This window comes from Vicugna pacos, chromosome 27 (assembly GCF_048564905.1).
Source record: "Vicugna pacos chromosome 27, VicPac4, whole genome shotgun sequence".
Classification (NCBI taxonomy): domain Eukaryota; kingdom Metazoa; phylum Chordata; class Mammalia; order Artiodactyla; family Camelidae; genus Vicugna; species Vicugna pacos.
In genome coordinates this window covers 24,303,602-24,330,129 of record NC_133013.1, presented here as the reverse complement: position 1 = coordinate 24,330,129, position 26,528 = coordinate 24,303,602, and the positions used below count along the sequence as shown (strand labels likewise).

The 26,528-nt window shown below is 39.6% G+C and overlaps 1 protein-coding gene across 14 annotated transcripts in view; it reads left to right on the top strand.

Annotated features, from left to right (window-relative positions):
* The window catches only part of PEAK1 (pseudopodium enriched atypical kinase 1), a 197,749-nt gene that overhangs the window by 131,471 nt on the left and 39,750 nt on the right, over positions 1-26,528 (top strand). For all 14 annotated transcript variants that reach the window (XM_072950954.1, XM_072950953.1, XM_072950948.1 and 11 more), the window contains one exon: positions 18,228-21,483. In XM_072950954.1, coding sequence (XP_072807055.1) covers positions 18,341-21,483 — 3,143 coding nt within the window. In that variant the 5' untranslated portion in view covers positions 18,228-18,340. The remainder of the gene's footprint in view (positions 1-18,227; positions 21,484-26,528) is intronic.

Genomic DNA, 26,528 nt, shown 5'->3' with positions numbered 1-26,528 from the left:
GGATTTGTAGGGTAATTGTGTTCTTCATAATTTAACAATAGGTTATTTTTCAGAGTCGTCCAAAAGTTGTCTTAGTCTGCTTAGGTTGCCATAAATCATTGCTTCCTCTCCAGTTGGGCAGAGTTCCAATTTTTCTAGCATGTTTCCTTTTCACCATTTAGACTGGGAATTGTGATTGGTTTTGATATTGTGTCTTCTTGAGTTTTGTCTTGTCTCAGAACACAGGACTCTTAAGAAGAACTTGTTTGTCTGCTGAACACTCCATCAAAATATTCTCTTATTTACAGGGGAAAAAAAGCAGAACCAACATTTGAAAGATAATAGAAATCTGCCAAAAATTATTAATTAAAATAATAGGGAAAATTTGAATTATTGCACAGAAATCTCTTGATGAAAATGTTCATATTATTTTGGTTTTTTAACTATGTCTAAATTAATTAAATTCTGCTTGAATGATTAATTAATTCTACCTCTTCTTTTTTTGGCAAGAACCCAGAGAAAGTAATAAAATTTAAATGGCCTTTGCCGTTAGGGAGGCTTTTTTCTAGTCTGTAAGTACATACTTAATATTACTGGTTTACCCTCCCCTAAGAATTCTTTTGGATATATTCTAATTTTAAGCAATAACCATTACCCTACATCATAAATAAGCACAGATTTCTCAAATTCTGTCTTCTAGGTTTATTTTATAAGGTGAAGTATATTGTCTTTAGTTTTAAAGGTATACCCCCAAATCGCATTTTCTGTCATAATCTCTAAATTCTCCAAAGATACTCATATTTAGACTTCTCTTCAGTTAGACTTCCCTTCGGGTTGATTTTTTATAACGAACAAACAAAAATTTTCCCTACTAATTTGCTATTATTTTGGAGAGGAAACTAACATTTATCAGTTCCTGCTGTGCACCAGATAACATACGAGTCTCTGTTCTTCTCCAAAGTTTAGGTTTTGTCTGTGCCTTGCTACTTCCTTATCCGATCAGCCACTCAGTTTTCAATGCCATCAGCAGATCAGAAACCAGACTCTCTCTGTACATCTGGAAAGATTTGGGAAACTCATTGCCATTAGAATATATGTAGAATTGTGGTGATCCAAGATAATATAAAATGGAAGAGTAATGAGTAAGAAGAACTAAGGAAATAAATGGCTTCTAGGGGTTGTTTCTCTAACAAAAAATTGTACTAGTATATTTTGAGACCTACCATTAGATTATACCTTTCTCTCCAATGCTAACAAAATTTAAAGAAAGTCAGAGCATGGTAACCTGTCATGCAGGATGTCCATCTCCCCTGTTTTATTCCCCAGCCTAGCAATGCTAACGCTTTCACTGCCACACAGACAAATTGGGGGGAAAGAGGAGTTGGATCAAGAGCTTCATTTGATCTATCCTTCACCTGTTTGTTTGTTTAACAAAGGACCTTGATGAATTTGTAAAAATCTTCTCTTTAGTAGAAAAATGGTAGACCCAGTATTTAGCTGACTCTTGCTTAAAAGGTCAAACAATTTGTAGGGGAATACAGGGCTCACAGGCTGCTTAGCATGAAATATCGAGTGATCTAGAGGGAAATGCAAGAGTGATGGTATGGCTGCTGCAAATAACTGCAGGAGACACTTGTGAGTATTGCGCAGTAAATCTGCACCTTCCGTGGGCACTCATTTAAGGGGAGGCTTCCTCAGGATGGAGCATCAGCAACACATGTCTAATAGGTGCATTTATTTTAATACGCTCATTCATTGAATAGGCCTGATGAATTAGTACATGTCACCATCTGGTACTTAGTGAAACTATTCATTTTTAAAATGTTGAAATTGCAAGGAATGGTGCACACCAATTAAAATCCTTTTAACTGGATTGTGTTGTTATAAAGTGTATGTGTAGGAGGACTTCATTGGAATTCAGCATGCATCTAAGGGTACACACACCAGCCTGAAGTCAATTAGAACAAAGGAAGTCAAGAGAGGGGAAATTAAAGAGCTGTCTGTCCTTTTTCTGAATGTGTCTGCTCACGCATTGGACTCTCTGTCTTGTTTTTCTGTTCGTACTCAAACTTTTCTTGATTGTCCTCCTACCTTGTCTTTGTTTTAGATTCCCTTTCTCTCTCAGCCTCCATTTTTGTCTTCTTTTTTGATGTTGTCGTTCCCCATTTCCTCACCTCTCCCCCACCCCACCATTCTTCAGTGACACATTAAAACAGGAGAGTTAGAATATGCAGTAACAGAAACACCTTAGCTCTCTATGTGCTGGAACTAGAATGAGTTCTAGTTGACCACATTTTTCTGGGTAACTGTGAGTCTGAGTTCTTTAAACATTAAAATGGTTTTAGTTATAATAATCATTTGGTACTTATGTGACCTATGGTTTTTTTAAAAAATACAGAGTAAGATTTGGGCTGCTTTTTCCTCCTCTGTCTGTCTTTGTTTATTTTTGCAGGTTTACTTATAATGGGCATTTTCTAACTGAATAAATAAACTTTTAAATAATAAAACCATTTGTGTAAAAATCTTCCCAAAATATATTTCAGACTTTTGTTTTCTTCCCGTCTTCAGTACAGGATACCAAACATAATTCAACATTATTTTGATATCCTGTTACAATTAGTGTCAATGTCAATCATGGTGCTATTCTGAAAAGTACAGTGATCCTAGAGCTGTTTGCCGCACTCTGAAAAGTTTTTTGAGTTCTTGAGTTTGGTTTTTGTTTTTTTCTTGCTTCCCTCTTTGCTCTCAGGTAGTCTCTTGTCAGCTGCCACTTCTGTCTGAATGCTTCTGTCCCTTTCTAAATTATTTTGATCTTTCAAACCAGTTAGTAAAGCATCACTTAATCATCTATTCAAGAACTAAAAGGTGCTGAAACTATGTAAAAAAAAAAAGTCTCCTGTCTTCAAGGAGCTAAGACTAGTTAGTGAGAAAGAGAGAGTTATATACAAATGGTCATAAATACCACACGATGGGAAATTTCAGGAGGAAACTGTTAATTCTTAAAGGATGATCTACAACTTCACAGGGGAGTTGGCATTTGACTGAAGCATCAAAAGTTTTGTAGAATTTTGAACAATTGTTAATACGAGTGAACATGTAGAAGATGATTTTTTTCTAATTTATTTTTTTAACTGGAGAACTGGGAATTGAACCCAGGACCTCATGCATGCTAAGCATGCGCTCTACGGCTGAGCTATACCCTCCCCCCAGTTTTTTTAAATGGTAAGACAGTATCTGATCACAGAAGAGCAGTATACTTTATTCTAAAGAGTTCAAATGTATTTCACGGGCAACTGAGAACCACTAATGATTTTATGAAGTAAGTGGTAAAGATTTATATTTTAGCGGAATTAGGAGACAAGAAGGTACTATCCCAGTACTTCAGAGAAAGAGTGATGAAATCCAGGACCCAGTATGTGCAAGAGAGGACAGATCTGAGAGACAGAACCTTGCATTGATTATATATAGCGTGAGAAGGACCAGGAGGGGTCAAGTTGACCCAGCCTGAATACCTGCCGATGTTGTGATACCATTAATTGTAATAGTGCCCAGAAGAAGGTGGGGCATATTTTGGAGGAAACATTATTAGTTTTGTTTGGAGTGGTCTAGAGACAGTTGAAAGCTGAAGTCTGGAGCTTCAGAGGACAGGAGTAAGAAATATAGGTTCTGGGAAGTTATTTCACCCTCTTATGTTTGGGAATAGGCAAGATCACAGAAGAGATAGTTAGAGAGTCATTGTTATTTCTGTACAATTTCTGTACAGAAACACTGATTTGATTTGATCAAGTTAAATTTGGGTGTAAAACAAGAGCAAAGAGTCTATAAGTGAGACCCTATGGCTCTTTCCTCCTTTGTCTAGTTTTCAGCTGTGCCTGAATAGATTATCTTGCCAGGTTAGCTATTTCGTCAGAGAAGAATTGTTTCCTATTATATATGAGAAATATTTTTTAATTGTTTGAGGTTATTAAAGGACTCTGACAACAACTTCATTTCTTCCATTGTTAAATTGGTTTCAATGATTCAGATTGGCATTTTAGCCCAAATTTGCATTTACACAATCTTTTGAATTGACAGTAAATTCTGGAGAAGACTTTAAAGATACTCATCTTGTCAAACAGCATGTTCATTGTGTTAAATACAATCTGTGTATCAGTGTGTGCACAACTGATCTGTGGACAGGAAAAAGATGTGGAATGGTATACAGTAGGATTTTTGGCTTGAGGTTTCATTGGTTTTCATGTCTTTATTTTCTAATTGCTTTCATAATATAAAGAATTAAGTTATTTTTTATTTCTGAAAAAGATAAGGAACCTGAGGCCTAGAGAGTTTGATAACTTGCATAAACTTACATCTAATTAGTAATGGCCTTGAACCTTGTTCGTTTGTGCCTCTGAGGGTTCTATTGACTGGTGGGTGGTTATGATAGGAATGGGAATGCATCCAGTTCTCTGGCAACCGCAAGGACCAGGGGCCCAAAATGAGGCATGGCTGGCATTCTGCCTGCCATTCTCCATTCAGAGAAGCATTGGCTCTCTGCAGTGGTCCAGTGTTACAGACCACAGACATGGATGTGCACCAATAAGGAAAACGAAGACCCAGAATTCTTTTGATGTAATTGAGCTTTTTCTTCAATCAGAATGTGATCTTCTTATATGTTAATACCCACTAATTCTCCAGAGTCCAGTTTTCTTGAGGAAACCTGTTGGCGTATGCTCATGCCCATCTGGACTGTGTGAATCCTCTGGCCACGGTTCCCATCCTTCATGCTCCGTCACTGGCCCCATCACTTCAGCCACTAAGCCTAAGTTTTATTTTTTGCCTGTATTTATAGTCAAATAAAGGCAACTAAGAAATTGTCACTTTACGTTTTTCTTTCCTTCCTGCATCCATGTCAGCATCCTGAATCTTTTATATTACCTCACCAAACCATTTGAACTCAAGATTTAGAGTCAAGTTTATATAAGAAAATAGCAATGAGAGTATTTTTAATGGGAGGAATTTTTAATCACTTACTACTTGGTTTTACACTATGTTTGATGTTTTCATTCAAGCACCAGTTTTCTCATTTTTGGCAGTTGAAGTAGCACAGTTGTCGCCAACTTAATTGTCCACACTACTCAGTCTACCTCTGGGAAGAATCATCTGGGCCTTCATCTAGAGAGACCCCAGGGTCATCTTCAGTCACTGTCCCTCTCCCTCCGTGTCCCACTGGTTGATATGTGTTGTCTGTTCAGCCTCTCATATTAACCCCTGCCCATTAACTCCTCCAGCCACTGCATTAGTTTGAGGCTTTATCTGGTCTGGTATTATAAACGTTGAACCAGCCACGTCTCCTCCAGCCTTAATGTATCCTTTCCATATCCACCTAAATTCGTAAAGCACCTGTAGTGTCACGTTACCCTGTTGCTCAGTAACTCGTTTCTGATACAGTCTGACAGCATCTCTTGAAAATAATGCAAAACACAAGTCCAAAATGGGATGCTAAAGTTTCTTTGCAAGTCAGTTCACAACTTGGAGTACATTTTCCTTGTAGAAACAATAAATGGTAGATAGGTTTGCAGGGTAGCCGAAACTTTCAGTTAAACCATCCATTTTAGTTGAATCCTACCAGCATAGTAGGCTACCTACCAGTGTTCCCATGGAGATAGCTTTCCATCTGCCCAATTGGAATGTCAAGGTGGGGTTGGATATGTGTAGAGGATATTGGAAGAGATGACTTCCCTTCCTGTCCTCCATTGGATATAGAGATTTAATAAAGGAGGAAAGAACTAATATTAAGTTCTTACTATTCATCAGCATCTATTAAGCACTTTATATTTTTATCTTTTTTGAGATATGATTGACATTTAACATTATGTAAGCTCAAGGTATACATTGTGTTGTGTTGATTTGGTACATTTATATATTGCAATATTACTACCATAGCATTAGCTAATACCTCTATCACATCATATAATTATCATTTCTGTTTTGTGATAGAACATTTAAGGTTTAGTCTCTTAGCAACTTTGGAGAATGTAACACAGTATTGTTGACTGTAATCACTATGCTTGCGTTAGATCTCCAAAACTTGCTCACCTTCTAACTGAAAGTTTGTATCCTTTGACCAAATCTCCCTAATTCTCCCACTTCTCAGTTCCTGGTAACCACCATTCTACTCCCTGTTTCAATGAGATTGGCTTTTTTTTTTTTAAGAGTCTACATATAAGTGATATATATATAGTATTTGTCTTTCTCTGACTTACCTCACTTAGTATAATACCCCCAAGGTCCATCCGTATTGTCACAAATGTCAGGATTCCTTCCTTCTCATGACTGAGTAATACTCCATTGTGTGTGTGTATATATATATCCCACATCTTCTTTATCCATTCCTCCACTGATGTACACTTAAGTTGTTTCCATTTCTTGGCTACTGTAAATAATGCTGCAGTAAATGTGAGGGTGCAGATATCTTTTTGATAACCTATTTTCATTTCTGTTGAATATATATCCAGAAGTGGATTGCTGGATCATATGATAGTTCTATTTTTAATTTTTTGAGGAACCTCCATACTGTTTTGCATAGTGGCCTACCCAGTTTACACTCCCACCAACAGTGCACAAGGATTCCCTTTTCTCCACATCCTCACCAATACTTGTTACCTTATCTTGTTGACAGCCATCCTCACAAGTGTGAGGTGATACCACATTGGTTTTGATTTGCATTTCCTGATGCCTAGTGATGTTGAGCATCTTTTCATGTACCATTTGAATGTCTTCTTTTGGAAAATCTCTATTCATTTCTTCAGCCCATTTTTAAATCAGATTTTTTCTGTTGAATTATGTGAGTTCTTTATATACTGTGGATATTAACCCCTTATCCAGTATATGGTTTGCAGATATTTTCTCCCATTCCATAGGTTCCTTTTTCATTTTGTTGATTGTTTCTTTTGCTGTGCAGAAGCTTTTTAAATTAGTTCCACTTGTCCGTTTTTGCTTTTGTTGCTTGTACTTTTGGTGTCATATCCAAAAAAATTGTTTGCCAAGACCAATATCAAGGAGCTTTTTCCCTGTGTTTTCTTCTAGGGGTTTAACAGTTTCAGGGCTTATGTTTAAATCTTCAATTCATTTTGAATTGATTTTTGTGTGTGGTCTAAGATAGGAATGCAGTTTCATTCTTTTGCATGTAGCTCTCCAGTTTTCCCAACACCATTTTTGAAAGACTGTTCTTTCTCCATTTTATTATTCTTGGCTCCTTTGCCAGAAACTAATTGGCCATATATGCATGGGTTTATTTCTGGTCTCTGTTTTCTATTCCATTGGTCTAAATGTCAGTTTTTAATGCCAGTACCATACTGTTTTAATTACTATAACTTTGTAGCATAATTTAACAGAAAGTGTGATGCCGCCTCCTTTTTCTTTCCCAGGATTGCTTTGGCTATTCAGGGTCTTTTGTGGTTCCATACAAATATTAGGATTTTTTTTCTCTTTCTGTGAAGAATGCCATTGGAATTTTAATAGAGATTACATTGACTCTGAAAGGAAGAGCTAAAATTGTTTTGTTGTTATTTGCAAATAATACAATCTTATATATGGAAAATCCTGGAGGGGAGGGTATAGCTCAAGTGGTAGAGCACACACTGAGCATGCACAAGGTCCTGGGTTCAGTCCCCAGTACGTCCTCTATAAATAAATCAACAAACCAACCTAATGACCTCCCTACCCACCTCCAAAAAAGAAAATCCTAAAGACACAACCAAAACAACTTGAAACTGATCAATGAATTCAGTAAAGTTGCAGGATACAAAATCAATATATAGAAATCAATTGTGTTTCAATGAATTCAGTAAAGTTGCAGGATACAAAATCAATATATAGAAATCAATTGTGTTTCTATACACTAACAACAAAATACCTGAAAAAGAAATAAAACAATCCCATTTACGAAGACAATAAAATACTTAGGGATAAATTTAACCAAGGAAATGAAAGATCTTTACATGGGAAGCAAGATTTTTATGAAAGAAATTGAAGCAGACACAAGTGGGAAGATACCCCACCTTCATGGATTAGAAGAATTAATATTGTTAAAATGTCCGTACTACCCAAAGCCATCTATAGATTCAATAAAATCCCGGTATATTTTATCTTAATTCATTTTAACAGTGGCTGTGTGGGGTAGATTGCTCTGCCCCTTTAACAGGTGCTTAGCAAATTAGTAATGTAAATAGGATTACGAGAGGAATGCTCACCTGACATAAGAGAGTATTGTTTTTATACACTGCTTTTCAAACCTTAGTAATTTATAGACTCCTTTTAATTGATTTTAAAATTGCAGTCTTTCAATATTGACATACATTATTATTATAATTTTGCTTGAATATAAATAAACATAAAATTAGATATAAATTCTTTATGTTCATATTTCTCATTTAGCTATTAACTGAAACAAAAAAGCCCATAAAACTAATGAAATGCAAATTAACGTTATTTTTGTACGCTAGATGGTGTTTTGCTGAGACTGAATTGCTGCTCAGAGTATGAATATGTAGCTGCCTGCAACCCCACAGGTTTCTTGGCAGCTTTCATTACCATTGGCGCTTTTCTTCTGACCTATTTCTTTCCATGATGTTGAAAATCCATGACTGGTACAATGTACAGTCACTGCACCATGATGTGGTTTGGCCTTTACTTGGTGGGACTGTATCATTCACATATTAAGTGAGCCTCCTTTTCTGGTTCCTTACAATTGCTTTGCTCTGCATATGTTTGTATTAATTTATTTTGGATTGTAAACCTTGCTTTCAGTTCAGTACGGGAGCTGTTTTGGAGAACTCATAGATCCTTGAAAATACATCCTGGATCCCAGATTGAAAGATACTCTTTTAATGTATTTTTAGGCCATTATTTATTTACAACCATTATGAAAATAATTCTTATTTATTTATTTGAACCGTCCTCCAAATACCTCTACCAGGAAAGACAGTTATGCTAATTTATTATGGTATATCTTTGAATGCAGTAAATCTATATTTTAAAGTCTTATGTAATTCAGACTTTCATTAATTTGGAAGTATTTTTTCCTTTTAAAAGTCTAAGTTAAAAATGTCTTACAGAATGTATTGTTCACTCTTTTCTGTAGCTGGGGAAGGTAAATTTTAGTTTGAATGGAAAAATAATGCCTCCTACCAAATGTGCAAGTCATGCAAGACAATAAAGCCTCCTAGAATGGTGAAGGCTGATAACAGAGGACCTTATTGCTTCCTCTGATTATGTTGCTGTAAACATTCAAGTGGGATTTCTTTGAGAATAATCATCTGTTTCTGACTTATTTTTCCTTCCCAACTTCTTTTTTCCCTTCTTCCTTATTCCCTTCTTTCAAACCAGAGGTCATCCGTCTTTTCCCGTCTCAAGTAGCTTACAGTCAGGTTTTCTTCACTTGACAGTTGAGGGCAGTGGGGAAGAACACCCAGCAGGCAGCCTCTAGCAGCATCTCACCAGCCACTGTCAACCAGCCACTTACATACCCTCCAAGTAAGGGGGGCTCCCGACTCACGCTGGGCTGGATGAAAGATCGTACCTAATTTGCCTCGGAATATTCATTGCTTCAACTCTGCAGCACAAAAACCACACCTCTGGGGCAGCCCAGCCAGCTAATTGTGTGCCTGTTAGCTCCCTCCTACTTGCTCTGCAGTGAGCGCAGGACCCTGCCCCCTCAGAGGTGAGCTGGGAAGGTGTGGGTGTGCCTACTTCTAACACTTCTTTGTTCAAGATGGAATTCCGCTGTGGTAGGCAGTGCTGCTGCTGCTGAATGGCCTGCCTGCTTTTCAGGTACCACCATGCTTATGTCTAAAGCAGCCTCCAGATGCCATGGAGAGCCGAGCTCTATCACTGATCCATGCATACATACATCCACCCTGGCTCTCCCACGTGCTAGCTCTGACCTGTAACAAGTCTCGGTTTCTTCATCAGTAAAGTGGGGCTAATAATAGTATGTACATCATAGAGTTCTGTGAGAATTACGAGTTTTCATGGGCAAAGAGCTTTAAATGGTGCCTGGCATTTAGTAGAAAATGCTGGCTAAAATTATTATTATTCAGGAAGCAGTTATTTGGTATCCGGTATATTCTTAGCAATCCAAGAGATATAGAGATGAAAAAGATACAGCCCTGCATCCTAGGACTCAAACAATTACAACACAACGTGATTTTATAATAAAGGTATTTGGGGAGTTAGGTAAAGCTCCATCACAGGTAGAATTTGAACTGGGTCTCGAAGAATAAACAGAGTTTTTCCAAGTAGAACAGCTTTAGAGAAAATGTATTCCAAGCAGAGGGAATAGTTTATGAATAGAATAAAACTGTAAAAGACTTTGGAGTCCTTGGCTGTTATTCGATGACATTTTAACCTCTTCTCTGATACATACCTTGTTGAGGAGCGATCTGAGATGGGTTCAGTGAACATTTTGGAACTTATAATCATATAAATAGTTATTACCAGGTTTATGATATCAATAATAATAATTATTATTTAACTGGTTCATCAAAGAGTTTAAACTTAAAAAAAAATGCGCTGGGACCTAAGCAGTGCCTCTTTGCAGTAGTGCATCTGCTGTTGCACAATTCCGCCATGTGACGAGGACTGCCATGTGACAGAGCAGTAAATCGTTAGGAAGAAACTTGTGGTTACAACAAGTGGGAGTGGATGGGCTTCCTTCTTTCAACAGACCTCTAGTTGAGTTTTCAAAATTAAACAGATTTGACCTTGGTCTTCTTTAGATGGAAGAACCTTATTTCTGAAGTTGCCTGTTCTTGCCGTAGCAAAGAACTGTGGGTTTGTTTTTTTTTTGTCAGATCTCAAATTAAGAAGGTTCCTCTTACTCATGAAATTTCCACTTGTGTACCAGATTAAAGCTGAGTTTTATCTCCTACAAAACCTTTTCCTGCAGCTCTGCTCTCACTTCCTCTCCCCGCCCTTTTAGTCATCTACTGAAGGGCTTGGCAGCTGGTTGAGGTATCGGGTCAGCATTTTTCACTATGGAAGAAGGAAAGGTTGGGAACAGTGACGTGAGGGTACTTTTCACATTTTCCTTTCCTTTTTTATTTAAATGACCTACATGTTCCATTACAAAAGCCTAAGGAGAGCCTCAGTATGTAAATTTTACTTCCACGGCCTGGAGGTGGCATATAGGTGATAGTGTCCTTAGAAGCCCACGTACAGCAGTGAGGCGTCTTGATTCTGCCTCTGTGGCGACACATATTATGAAGAGCCTGTGGGAGTCACGGGATTGGGGAAGAGGCTTAGCAGTTCATTCCCCGTCCTTCTGTTAGCAGGTCCGCCCTGGGCGCCTTTCGGGAATGCGCCGTATGCAGTGTTAACACACCACTTACCCACTCTCACCTTCTTCACAGACTTGGAAACCGCATCGAGCTCGAGGAGCTCTGGCTCTGTCTGTGGGTCTGTTTACCCCAGAGTTGAAACCCTGTGTGGATTTGGTTGTTCTGTATTAAATCTGCCTGAAACTATAGGACTAGCAGCCAACTAATTGTTGTCTATATAGCAGGAGAGAGAGCAAAAAGTCATAGATTTTTAAAAAGCTGTCATGACTTGAAGTGAACTAGGCTCCTTGTGAATAGCTTCCTCTGTAGCCCGAAGGGCTTTGGCCTTGAAAACTGTCAAATACAGAATATGATTTTAGATCATGGAATGCCGGCTAGCTCCTAGGGGCAGCTTCAGCCACTCAGCTCTCCCATTGACCATTTCATCTGTAAGATTTCGCTTTGAGATTATAAGGAATATAGAGGCAAATGAGTTTTTCTTAAAAAACGTTCCATTTTGGTGCTCCATAGCAGACCTGTTTTGGCACCTAAATAGAAGACACCAGGCTAGGCTGTCATACATCCTTGTTTAAGTGCCTTAGGAGACACATTTTTTTTTTTTATTTCTGAAGCATAACTGGTGGGTGACCAGAGTTTCCCATCTTGGAGATGTCCGTGTGGAGCAGACAGAACTCCTGCTTATTGATCGCCATTCCACAAAGGCAGTAAAGCCCAAGGATTGCTCTTTGGGCAGAGCTACAGCTGTACAGCTTCTCTTTCTAAGAGCCTGTTATAAAATAGTTTTGACAATGTCTTTAAGTGCACATCTCTGTCTCCAAACATAATTAGTGTTGAAAAAGGAAGTCCTCCTGGTTATAAGGCTCTGTAGCTTGGACAGCAGCTCCATCTGGTGCTTGCTAAAGGTGTTGGCTTGGCTCATCTCTTGGTTTTATAACAACATGGATACAGATGTACACAGAACTTGTGAAAGAATGTCAAATCCAAGGTCTCAGTTTTATTGATGGGTTTCTACTGCACACAGCTCTGCCATAAGCTAATTGTGTTCCTGGTGAATCTCATTTGTCTGTCTTACTGATAATGTGATAGCTGCTAATCAACTCAACAGCCTCTCTTGACTGAATTAATTTACTTGCTCTCAAAGTAGGGAATTATTTTTACTATTTATCTACCAGTCTTGGAAAAAGAAAATACACTGTACCTCTTACAAAGAGAAAATTTAATCCTCTCTTATCATTGGTGAGTTTAACATGGTGAACAAGAGGTGAGGTCAGGATGCCTCATTCTCTTGTCTTTAGTGCCACAAAGGCTAAGGAGACAGGGAATTTTTTAAAAAAGATTCTTGATGACTGACAGGAAATGCCCCAAACTGTTCATAGATGTTACTTCTAAATAGGTTTAGGCATGATTTCATTTTCTTTATACTTTTCTGATTTTTCACAGTGAGTGTGTATAACAGAAGGTGAAGTATCTTATATAACAAAAGAAAAAATTATTTTAAAACAAAGCATATTGTAGGTAGATGTAGCCTAGAGTTGCTATTCTTGAGTCTTTCTCATTCACTTGTGTGGCCTCTCTGGGCTTCAGTTTCCCTTGTCCATAAAAAAAGAATTAAACTAGCCGCCTGCTCACTGTTAACAATCTAAGTTTTGTGGTTATCTACCTCTTTTCTTCTGTTCTTTCAGCCTCTCCCGCTTCCGTCTATCTTTTTCCAATATGTAGTCAATGTAACCTAGTTTCTGCCATCTTAAAATAAGGAAATCCTTTCTGGACCCTCTCCCCCATACTCCCAGCTCTTTCTTTCGTCCACCTCCCACCTAAACTTTTCCAAAAAGTTATCTAAAATTGCTCTATCTCTTCACTCTTCAACTCACCGCAGTCTGCTTTCCATCCCCACCACTGCACCAAAATATGTGCCAAGATTACCACTGAGCTCACGATGCTAAGTTGCCAAGTCCTGTGGGCACATTTAAGTCCCCATTCTCTGTCACTTCTCAGCAGCACTTGAAATAGTTGTCTTCTTTCCGACTAATGAAATCTCACCTGGCTGCTATATCATCACACTCAGGGCTATAATTTTTTTTCCCCTCTTGCCCCTGGTTCACCCACCAAGGCCACCTCCCTGGGTTACTCTCTTATCTTCTTTTTGGCCTAGCTGTTCCTGTGCTAGTAATTCCAAAACAGAAAAGAACAGCAGAATTCCTCTCTGTGTCCAGACTTCTAAATTCAGTTGCTTGCTCTGTTGTGTGCAAGCTAACAAAATATGTACTCAAAATCTTCCCCCACTTAGGTTGTACCTCCTCCGACATTGTCTCCGTAAATGGCCCCACAAATCATTTTAATACATAAACTCAAAACCTCAGCATCCAAAATCTAGTCCATCATTCATACATATACCTTCATCTGCCCTCCCTGATGCCAGGTCCTAACCTGGAGCCTTGTCATACCTCATTTTGCCCACAGCCGCCCTGCAAATAGCCCTGGCCTCCTGTGCTGTTCTTCCCCATCAGCCAGACCGTCTTTTTTTTTTTTTTTAAAGTCAGATTTATTGAGGTTTGATTTATACCCAGTAAAACACCTTTTTTTAGCGTACAGCTCTATGAATTTTGACAAAAGCGTGTAGGCATATAACCAGCACCACACAACATTTGGATTGTTTCCAGCTTTTGCCTGTCACCTTTGCATACAGTCTTTAGTGTAAATATAACATTTCATGCCTAGGAGTGGGATTGCTGGCTTCTATATAAAATTTATGTTTAACTTTATAAGAAACTGCCCAACTGTTTTCTGAAGTGGCTGAACCATTAACATTCCCACCAGCGCTATGAGAGACTCAATTGCTCCATGTCCTCCTTAGCGCCAGTTTTTGGTTTTGTTTTCATTTATTGCAACCATTCTAATAGATGTATGGTGGTACTCATTGTAGTTTTAATTTGTATTTCCATATGTCTAATGATACTTGGCATCTTTCACATGTTTGTATGCAGTCCATGTACCTTTGGTAGAGTGCTCAAATCTTTTGCCTATGTTTTTCTTTTTTAATCAGATTTTTTTTCTTTTTGTTGAATTTTGAAAGTTCTTTGTGTATTCTGATATGAAGTCCTTTGTCAGATAAGTACATTTGAAAGAAATTTCTCATTTCTGGCTTCCCTTTTTCATTCACGTATCATTATCTTTGTCAGAACAAAGGTTTTTGATTTTGATGAAGTCCAAATTATTTGTTTTTTCTTTTATGGGTCATACTTTTGGTGTTGTATCTAAGAGTTCTCCCTAACCCAAGTTTGCAAAGCTTTTCTCTGATGTTTTCTTCCAAAAGTTTTATAGCTTTTACATTTTATACTTATATCCGTGATTCATTTTGAGTTAATTTTGGGTATGGAGTATTATGTATAGATCAAGCTTCATCTTTTTTGCCTGTGGGTATCCAGTTTTTCTAGCACATTTGTTGAAAGGGATCTTCTTTTCATCTTTGTCAAAAATCAGTTGACTATATTTGTGTGGGCCTATTTCTGGTCTCTGTGCTGTTCTGTGTCTATTCTGATCTATATCAGGGTCTGTGACCTTTTTCTATAAAGAAGCAAATAATAAATATTTTAGGTTTTGCAGGCAAAGGGGCAAAACCAAGATATTATGTAAGTACTTGTTTAACAAGAGAGAAAACAAATGTCCATGAATTTTTTGACAGAATTCAAAATGTAAAAATTGAGTAAAATTTTTTATAACACAGCTCTACTAATAAGAATGGAATTATTTTTGGGGAGAGGGAGAAACAGTTTGCGCTAAGATCACCAATGACTTCATTAATTTTGCTTAGTTTAGGATTCAAAGTTAGTGTTTCCTCTCATCAAAATTGATTACAAATGTTTATTATTAATGCATATCTGTAATGAAATTTCACTTATTTTTATCTTGGAAAATGTCTTTTCACAACAATTATTCAGGTAGCAGTGGAAACACTGCAATGTGTGGAGTGCTGGGGAGCACCGCACGGTGATGGAGTGCCACACAGTCTGTCCTAACTGCTCAGCTGTCCACTGTAGCGCAAAAGCCACCACAGACAATGTGCAAACAAGTGAGCCTGGCTGGGTTCCAACAGAGCTTTATTTATGGGTGCTGAAATTTGAATTTCATATAATTTTCACTTGTCACAAAATACTCTTTTTCAACCATTTACAAATTTTTTTCAACCATTTAAAAATTTAAGAAGCATCTGTAGCTTTAGTGACATATGAAAACAGGCAACAGGCTCCATGTGGCCGTGGGTTGTGATTTGCTTACCCCGTTTCCCCCACCTGTGTTTCCATCCTTTTGCCAGTACCACTTTGTCAGGTTACTATAGCTTTATATTGAGTCTTAAAATCAGGTGAGATGAGTCCTCCAACTTTGTCCGTTTTCAGAATTGTTTCTGGCTATTTTAGTTCCTTTTCTGTTCCATATACATTTTAGAATCAGTTTCTGATTTCTACAAAAAGTGCTGGTGGATTTTGGTTGGAATTACGTTGAATCTACAGAGCAATGTGGGGGAAATTGACATGTTATACTGTATTTCTCTATTTGTTTACGTCTTTAATATCTTTAATCAGTATTTTATAGTTTTCTGCATATAGATTCTAGATTTTGCACGTATTTCATTAGACTTATTTATAACTTATTTATAACTGTTTCATGTTTTTTGGTCAGAGCCGTCTCTTTTGAATGCAGATTGGATCATGTTGTTTTCCCTGTTTAAAACCCTTTGGTGGGTTCCCGGTGCTTTTAGGATAAACTCTACAATCTTTAAAAACCTATAGAAGGCCCTGTGAGATCTGGCCCCTGCTCTCCTTTGCAGCCTCATTTTTTGCCATTCTTCCTTTTGCTTAAAATGTTTCAGTCTCAGACTAGCAGGGAATGGTTTTATCAGCTAAGTGATACAGCTTTTAGAGTATCTGAAAGAATAAATAAATGTTTTCAAACAAACACTTGAAAAGTAAATTTTAACTTTATTGAAAAAAGCCATTCAATGATCTCCAGCAAAGAATGAACTTAGATTTTGGCCATGTCCGTGGGCTTTCTGTGTGGAATTCTTTGATCTTTAAGTCTGTACTTCTTCCGGTGAGGCCAAGTGCTTTCTTTATAAGTGTTGTTTACAAGGGACCTAGCTTTACACATATTAGCTAAAGAAGATATTCTTCCCTTCCTTATAAACATGCTGAAACTTGGCAAAAAGACTGGGTTTCTGACAAAACCAAGGATCCTGTCACCGTCATTGTACAAGAATGAAGTTAAACTTTCCATCTATTAAAATAGTTCTTACATGTACATGGCTTCTGCCAGCTTTATTGCAATATCCAGAGTAGAACTGTAGGGCTCTAGTGGTGCTGTTTGGGAAGGTCTGCAGCTGTGTGACTAAGACGAGAGAGAGAGAGCCACGGATCATTTTTTAAAGATAAGCCTTACAACCAGCACATTTCATCAACCAGTGTTTATGCAGCTGCCAGACATATAGCGATGAATAAGATATAGGCCAGGCTTAAAGAAGCTCAAAATCTAGTGAGAAAACAGACAAGTAAAAATGAAAGTGCTTGTTCATAGAGGTATGTCTAAGTGGCTTTGATAGAACCAAGGAGAAATGAGCAGCCCAGTGAGATTTAGAGTATGAAGACTAGTTGATTTTCAAGACATAAGGCTAAAAGGGGGGCAAGACTGTATGTTGAAAACCTAAGGAGCTTTTATTACATCCTCAGCTCAGGGGTTCCAGGACCTCAATGTGCATAGAATGAGCTGGGAACTTGTTAAGTAAGAATCAGGTTCCTGGACTCGTCCCTCAGAGTCTGACTTGGCAGGGCCAGGGTGGGTCCCCAGGCCATTCTTATTTAGCTAGCACCCCCTGTCTGCACACTGACATTTGCCAGCCAATGCATTAGAAAAGATTGAACCACAAAATAGTTAAACTAGGTAGTAAGATGATGATATTAGCATTTTAGAAAGCTAAATCTGATAGTCGTGGAGAACAGTGGAATCACCTGAGAATTCATTAAAATGCAAATTCTGATCCAGTAGGTCTGGAATTGGACCTAAGATACTGCATTTTAAACAAACTTCCAGATGAGGCTGATGCTGCTTGTCTGAGGACTGCACCTGGAGGAAAAAGGGTGGAGTGGTTAGGTTGGAATGGGGTGAGACCATAGGTATGGAGTTCAGTTAACAGCCTATTGTAGGAATCTGGGCAAAAGAGGGTGAGTATCTGAACTGCTAGCAGTGTCTGGTAATGGCAAGAAAGAGTTCCAGTGGCATGTGATAGATAAAATTGGCAAGACTCATTTAGGAAGGGAGTTAAGATGTGGAGTTGAAAGTGAAGAGAAGAGTGTCAAGAGTGGTCTGAAGGTTGGAGCTTAGCTATCTGGGTGGATGATAGTGGCAGTAACTGAACAGTATAAAGACAGAGGGAAAAGGTGGCCTGGAGCGGGGAGGAGGGCTGATTAGGGTAGAAAATTTCCTTAGAGTTGGGAAAAGGGGTAGCTAGTGGATTCGTCCTGCATGCACTGTGTTTGAGGAGTCTATTAGATACCCAGAATTAATGGGTGAGTAGAAGCAGAGGAACCCACAGTGGAGTAGGAAGTGTCAGACAGGTTGGAGGATAATGAAAGGAGTGGTTTCAAAGACATTTTCAGGAGGGGACGCTCACAATATCATTGTCACAGAGAAATCAAGTGAAGTGTTGTACATGGTTCGATGAGACTGCATAAAATTATGGTTAAAAACTAACATTTCAAAATGCTGATTGGCCAAAGAGAGGTCATAAATTGCTCAAATTAGTTTATCTCTCAATCTGTTAATCTAATGAAAAGTTTAGGAATGGAGCCAATTTTTTCAAATCGTTCATCATGATAAACCTCATTGTGCCTTTTCCATTCATATTTTTTTCTTCTCTCCTCTCCCTCCCCCCAACAGATTGATCACACTTAAAGAGCTGCTATGAAACACAGGGGAGGTGAAAACTAACAGATGGAAGTTTTGCCATGCACTGAAAGGAAAGCATTGTCTGTGAAGGTCTATTTTTAAAAATGTCTGCTTGTAACACCTTTACTGAACACGTTTGGAAACCTGGGGAATGCAAGAACTGCTTTAAACCTAAAAGCTTACACCAACTCCCCCCAGAGCCTGAGAAGACACCCATCACCCATGGCAATAAAACTAATGCCAATCACAGTAACAACCACCGCATCAGGAACACCGGAAATTTCCGGCCACCTGTGGCTAAAAAACCCACTATAGCTGTGAAGCCCACTATGATGGTGGCAGATGGGCAGAGTGTGTGTGGTGAGCTTAGTATCCAAGAACACTGTGAGAACAAACCTGTCATCGTAGGATGGAATCGAAACCGGACAGCCTTGAATCAGAAACCACTTAATAATAATAACAATGAAGGTGGTGTTGAAGGATTTAGCCCCGTTCCTAAGCCTTATGGGAATAACGATAGTGCAAAGAAGGTATCAAATGACAATAACGGACTAACTGAAGTGTTGAAGGAGATAGCAGGCTTGGATACCAGCCCTCAGGTGAAAGGAAACGAAGCAAACTCCAGAGAAACCTTCTTAGGAAGAATAAATGATTGCTACAAACGATCACTGGAAAGAAAGCTTCCACCAAGTTGCATGATGGGCGGGATGAAGGATACTCAGGGCAAGCACGTTATTCTGAGCGGGAGCACAGAGGTGATCAGTAATGAAGGGGGCCGATTCTGTTACCCAGAGTTTTCTAGTGGTGAAGAGAGTGAGGAAGATGTGCTTTTCAGTAACATGGAGGTGGAGCACGAGAGCTGGGATGAGAGTGACGAGGAACTGCTGGCCATGGAGATTCGCATGAGAGGGCAACCTCGCTTTGCCAACTTTAGGGCGAACACTTTGTCTCCTGTCCGATTCTTTGTAGACAAAAAATGGAATACTGTCCCGCTGCGAAATAAATCTCTGCAGAGAATCTGTGCTGTAGACTATGATGACAGTTATGATGAAATCCTGAATGGTTATGAGGAGAATTCCGTGGTCTCCTACGGACCAGGAAGCGTTCAGAGCATGGTGTCATCTGACTGCACATCACCGGATTCTTCTTTAACAGAAGAATCACGTTCTGAGACAGCCAGCAGTTTATCCCAGAAGATTTGTAATGGGGGAGTGTCTCCTGATAACCCAGGAGAGTCTAAGGACGTGAAGGAGAGTGAGCCCAATCCTGAGAGCCTTTCTGGTAATAATCAGGAGAAGGACTCATCACAAGCATCCAAAAGCTTAATAAAAGTTCCAGAGACACACAAAGCAGTCCTTGCTCTCCGATTAGAAGAGAAGGATGGCAAGATTGCCGTACAGACTGAGAAGCAAGAAAGTAAAGCCTCTACGGATATTGCCGGGCAAGCAGTAACCATAAACCTCGTTCCTGTAGAAGAGCAAGCAAAGCCCTACCGCGTCGTGAACCTGGAGCAGCCCTTGTGCAAGCCGTACACTGTCGTGGATGTGTCGGCAGCCATGGCCAGTGAGCGCCTCGAGGGCCCTGGTAACAGTCCCGAGACGAAAAGCTCATCTTCTACTCCGAACTCTCTGGTGACATCACCCGCACTGACATCAGGACAAATAAGTGCCCATTTCCAAAAATCCAGTGCAATCCGATACCAGGAAGTATGGACTTCCAGTACCAGTCCACGACAAAAGATGCCCAAGGTGGAATTAATCAGTGGTGGAACTGGACCAAATGTCCCTCCAAGGAAGAACTGTCACAAATCAGCACCTACTTCACCCACAGCCACAAACATTTCCTCCAAAACTATCCCTGTTAAGTCACCTAATTTGTCTGAAATAAAATTTAACAGTTATAACAATGCTGGTATGCCACCTTTTCCAATTATCATTCATGATGAACCAACTTATGCTCGGAGTTCCAAAAATGCTATCAAAGTTCCCATTGTAATCAATCCAAATGCATATGACAATCTAGCCATCTACAAAAGTTTTCTCGGAACAAGTGGAGAACTTTCAGTGAAGGAAAAAACCACAAGTGTAATAAGCCATACTTATGAAGAAATAGAAACTGAAAGCAAAGTGTCGGAGAACGCCACTAGCAAACCCACCGAATGTCCCCAAGCTAAAGGGTTTTCAAATAGCACGGAGCGTAAAAGGGGCTCGGTGGCCCAGAAGGTTCAGGAGTTTAGCAGCTGCCTTAGCAGAGGTCAGCCTTCACCGCAGAGAAGCTGCAGTTCCAGCCGCAGCTCCCCAGCCAAGCTCCAGAGGACCACACAGGAACCTGTGGCCAGAACAGAAAGCACTCCTGAGTCTGAGCCGGCGGGCAGTGGCGGCACCAGGGAGAAGGCCAGCACGGTGCTTTCGCAGATTGTGGCTTCCATCCAGCCCCCACAGTCTCCGCCAGAAACGCCCCAGTCTGGCCCTAAAGCGTGCAGTGTGGAAGAGCTTTATGCAGTTCCTCCCGATGCCAGTGCTGCCAAGAGTACGCCTAAGAGCACGCCAGTCCGGCCCAAGTCTCTCTTTACGTCCCAGCCCGGTGGTGAGGCCGAAGCACCTCAGACTGCAGAAGGTCTTACCACCAAAGTGCAGAAAGATCCACTCACGAAGCCAGTCACCACGCCTCCCTCCAAACCGGTGACTAACCCCCAGAGCGAGCCACCCCCTCCCTTTCCCCCGCCACGCTCCACTTCCTCCCCTTACCATGCAAGTAACCTTCTGCAGAGGCATTTCACCAACTGGACCAAGCCCACCAGCCCTACCAGGTCAACGGAAGCAGAATCAGTTTTGCATTCCGAAGGCAGCAGGCGGGCAGCGGATGCCAAACCGAAACGCTGGATATCGTTTAAAAGTTTCTTCCGCCGTCGGAAAACAGATGAGGAGGACGACAAAGAGAAAGACCGAGAGAAAGGGAAACTGGTGGGCCTGGATGGCACAGTCATCCACATGCTGCCCCCTCCTCCAGTTCAGCGCCATCACTGGTTCACAGAGGCAAAAGGAGAGTCCAGTGAGAAGCCAGCCATCGTCTTCATGTATAGGTGTGACCCTGCCCAAGGCCCGCCCAGTGTGGACCAGGGCAAGGCCAGGGCAGACCAGTCAGCAGTTGCAGGGAGGGGTGCAACGGAGGAGGGGTCACTGCAGGACCCAGAGAAGAAGAAGAGGAGTCATTCTTCTCCATCACAGATTCCTAAGAAAATTCTCAGGTATGTAAAATAGACTGGCAGAATGTGGGAGTTTTTCCAACACATTTTCAGGTGCTAAGTTTTTGCCTTCTCTAAGATTGTGTAAGAGCCATTTTTGTTTGTAAGTAGTGCTCAGCAGCTATCATCTATCTTTATAACTGCATTCCGAGATTAGAATTTATTAACGTGATCTTATTGCACTGAGCAAGGTTTACGGCCCTGGATCTTTAACTACAGTAGCCTGCTGCATTCTGGTAAATGCGGAAGGGCTCTGACATAGAAAAGCAAATCCATAACACTTTAAGAGCGATAAATAATATGTTGCTTTGAAATGCCTCGGTAGTGGGTGGAAGGAACAGGATCACATGAATAAATGGTGGTGCTGGTTTTTTCTTCACTGGAAATGAAATCAAGCTCTTTAAACAGTTCTGTTTGGCTTTCACTGAGGTGTTATCTCTATATGCATTATTTTTTAAGGGAATATTTGGTTTTTTATTGCTGTCTCTTTCTGTCCTTCTTTGATGTTGTGGAAAGGTGGGGTGGGGGAAGCAGTTTATAGTTATTTAACATGTAAGTGAAATAAGAGAAGTTGATTACTGAGATTGAGAACCAGTAGTATTAACTTAATCCAACTAGGCAAATTGTATACCCACATCAGTTCTCTAAGCAGTAATTTTCTTTAATACTTGAATAACTGTTTATTCATTGCCTACCCTGCATAAGACACATCCCAAATGTTTATCTCAGATCCTTGTAACAGGCCTCCAATCTGGTTATACTCTTCAGATGAAGAAACTGAAAACCAGAGAAGTTAAGAGGAGACCAGATTCATACAGCTAGTAACTGTCAGAGCCAGAATTCAAACCCTGACCTGTCTCACTCTAAAACCTGTATTCTTCCTGTTCTGTTGCATTCTTAATGAACGTAAGATCAAGCAAAGTTTTTCTGTTTTCACTTATAATCATTCACATAAACGTTTATGTTTAGGAAGCATAAGTTTTTTCTTTCTCATTTGTATTGTAAGCAAAATTAATGAACTGCCAATACAAGCAAGACACTGTTAATCCCAAGTTTGTAACTAATCCGGTGAGTTCCTTATAACCCCTGTGCTTTTTATTCTTAAGCAGAGGTATGCCCTGAGTGTTCCACGCGTCTCATTCTGAGTCTTCCTCCCTCTTGCTTTATAGTAATCCTTCTCTGCCAGGCCTGGCCTCCTCCCAGCAGAGGCTGATGGTAGGACAGATTCTCTCACCAGCTTTTCTTTAGAGAAATGTAAATAAAAATGAACTCTTAATACCCTCACTTTTTCTAGCAAAGTGCTGGGAAGTTTTATATATATTCTTTACGAACGTAAACTTTTTACATACCCCCAAATAGCTGTCAAAATGCTAGCAACTTCCTATTTTTCTTAAATCCATGTAGTAAGAAAACAGGTAGAATCGTGGTAATATATTCCTGGGAAGAATAGTCTTATCATTGGTAGTTCAAAGTGGATGATAGAATATTGCACTCTAGTAGTAATAAAATACGTCTTTGCAGTTTATTTATTTATATATTTATTTTGGAAAGATGCAATTTAAACGGCATGTGGTTGGAGTTACCTAATGGCAGATAATTCTTGCAGGTCAACAAATGGCTTTGCTCCTCACTAAGTTGGGTGGTGGTGTATTTACCCACATCCTGGAAAGGAGAGTCAAGAATGATTTGGCTTCTCTTCTATGGAACGAGTCTCTCTACTTTGTATACATGCCACTCACTGTACGTGGCCTTGAGGGTAGCCTGGGCCCTTGGCACGGCAGACTTATTACTATACAGCTTATATTTTCAAAAATTTGTGTGTGGGCCGGTCATATCTTCCAGAATTGATCAGTTCTTTGTAGGTATCATGCATTTATCCAGATAATGCAGTACATTTGCCCTGCTGGTTGTAGAATATAGCCATGCCTCACAAAAACTGGAGAGCTATTAAAACAGATTGCTGGGCCATGTTCCTGGAGACTTTGACTTCGTAGGTCTGAGCTGAGTCCTTCTAACAAGTTCCCAGGTGATGATGATGATGATGATGCCAGTCTGGGGCCACAGTCTGAGAACCACTGCTCTTCCCACCATTCTGAAGCTATATACTGAAGTGTAAGCAAAGCAGCTTTGAGGTATTAAGCTTCTCTTAGAGACACATTGGAATTTTCACATTTCATAATGTTCCAGACTAAGTAGAAAAAGAGGTATTAACTAGGTTTTTTTTTTTAATTTTTGAAAGTTTAAAACGTGAAAATTCATGTTGAAGAATATACACCATTTGGTTTTTCAATAATTACTTCATTTACTTGGCTACACCATTAGTATTTACTTGAAGCAACTTTGAGAGGAAAAACATCACTGTCAAATGTCAAGGTTTTTGTTTCCCGCTTGATGGCAGCGTAATCACTAAATTACCATCTGACGACTGGGAACACATTGCTGGAAGAAATGAAAATATGAGCTTTTCTATAAGTAAATGAAGATTCCAAACCTAAATGGTGTATGAGGAATGAAAACTACTCTGCTGAAGGCCAGACCCTAGACTCTGAAAGATGAGGGACTGTGTATAGAGCCTTTCATTATGGGATTAGATTGTCACTGAATTCATTTATTTGACGTCAGGTGACATAAACTGAATGAATGAGTTGTGTCATATATGTGCCACAGGAATACAAAGGGAGAAGGATGATCACGCTGCTGAAATAATGGCCTTGGGTTTGACTTCAGCGCTAGCTCGCTCTCTGGTCCTTCAGTGTGCAGTGGCTCCAGTGACACCTAGCACATAGAGCTGACCTAAGGGTGTCATGGGAGAACATGCGGAAGACTTGGCACATGTTGGGTGCTTTAAAGTGTTGGTAGCCCCTCTGCCCTCAGTGTGACAAATGCTAACGTGTGCAGTATGTTCGGAGTAGCATAGAAGCACAGAAAGGCGGGTGATTGAATCAGCTTAAAAGACATGAAGTCAGCTTCTCAGAAATGAAAAACAAACCAGATCTTAAAAGACAAATAGGGTTTCTGCCAGCTGGCTGGGGAGGACAGTGTAGGCAGTGGCATCACACATGCAGAGTCTCAGAGAAGATGATGGAAACAGAAGCAGGACAGGTGACTGGAAAAGGGCAATGACTAGACCAGTGGTTCTTAAATTCGGTCCATGCGAGGTCAAGTCGGAACCATGCAAAAGGCGCCATTTTCATGGTAACACTAAGACATGATTTGTTTTTTCACTGTGTTGACATTTGCACTGATGATGAGAAAACAAGAGTGGGTAAAACTACACCTTCGCACAAATCAAAATCATGCTTAGTTTTAGAAAAACGAACATCTGTTTCATTTAAGAATGCCCTTGATAAAGCAGTAAATTTTATTAAATCTCAACCCTTGAGTATATTTCTATTTTAAGATTCTGTGTGATAAAATGAAAAGGACATTTGGGTCCTTATGCTGCATACCGAAGTATGGTCATCTCAGGGAAGAACACTCGTGAAATAGTTTGAGTTTCAAAATTTGAATTACAAAGCTGAACCACGCCTTTTTTCATGGACCACCTTGAAAGAACAAGTGACAGACCGGCCGTGGTTACTCAGACTTGGGTGTTCGGCAGATAGTTTCCCAAGAATGGACCTCGTGAGCCTATTACTTTGAGGAAGACAACTGACAGTATTTGCTGTCAGTGATAAAATTCAAGCTTTCAAGCAAAAATAAGAATTTTTGAAAACTTGTATCTGTTACCATGACCTTGACAGCTTCCTAATACTTACATTTTTTCTGATGTGATCGGTGGTGGCATTAGCAGAAAATATTTTTTTAAATTATATAGTAAAATGTGTCAGCATTTGAAAGGTAACTCAGTGAACTCAGTGAACCAGTAACTTCCAAATGACCCAATGCAGGATGTTACAAAATTATGCATGAGTAAAAGAGCCATTGAAACTGCAAGTTAGACCAGTGAATTTTAATATAACTGAGTACAAAAAGTTCATTGATTTGGTTTCAGATTCCATTCTGCAAGTAGCTCTTAAGAAACTGCCACTTAACCAAGTTCTGGTATGGTCCCAAAAAAGGACATCCACGGTCGTCTAAGAGACTGTTGATGCTCTCTTTCCCACCTACGTATCTGGATCAGATGAGTTTACCTACCATTTCTGCAACTCTTTGGTGTCCAGAGCATGGGGAATAATACTGTGTAGAGAGGTAAATGCAAGCACTGGAGTCAGATGGACTACGATTCGAATTCCAGTTGTGCCACTGGTGGTTGTGTGACATGGCTTAACCTTTCTGAGCTGAAGTCTCTTGACGTGTACAATAGAGATGGTAATACCTACCTTATTTAGAGATATTATGAGGACTAAACAGACATTTATAGAGCGTCTAGCAATAGGAACTGACCTCTTTACGAATTATGCTTAGGGCATCAGAATTCAAGCTAATCCTTGCTCAGTGTTTTCCCCCTGCTTTCTGTTCTTAGAACAGCCAAGTACTGTTTCTTAAATGTAAATCCAGTCACATCCCCACATGTGTATATGGCCTCTGTCTGCCTGTTTAATCTTTCTTACTCTCTTGCTCATGTAACTCCAGTTATTCTGACTTGCTTTCTTCCCGAGTGCCTTGTTTATAACATTGACCGTGAAATCGTTACCGCAGGACCACCTTTTAATGGAGACTACCTTAAAATAGGTCATTTTATTTATTTGCATTTTATTTTAAACTTTTTATGACAGAAAATTTTAAATATATACAAAAGCAGATAGATTCGTAAGTTGAACCACCATTTACCTCAAAACCATACTTTAACAATTATCGATTTATGGCCAATCTTGTTTAATCTGTATCCCGTCCCCCATTATTTTGAAGCAAATGCCAGGCATTATTTCATTTGTAAATATTTCAATATGTATCTCTAAGAGATAAGGTTTTTTTCTTTTTTTCATCGTAACTGTATACCAGAAAGGGCTCTTTAAACTTGAATGGCTAACCCCTAGCTAAGCATCACCCAATATCAAGATATTAAATACTGTATGTATTCTGATGACTTCCAAATGTCTCTATTC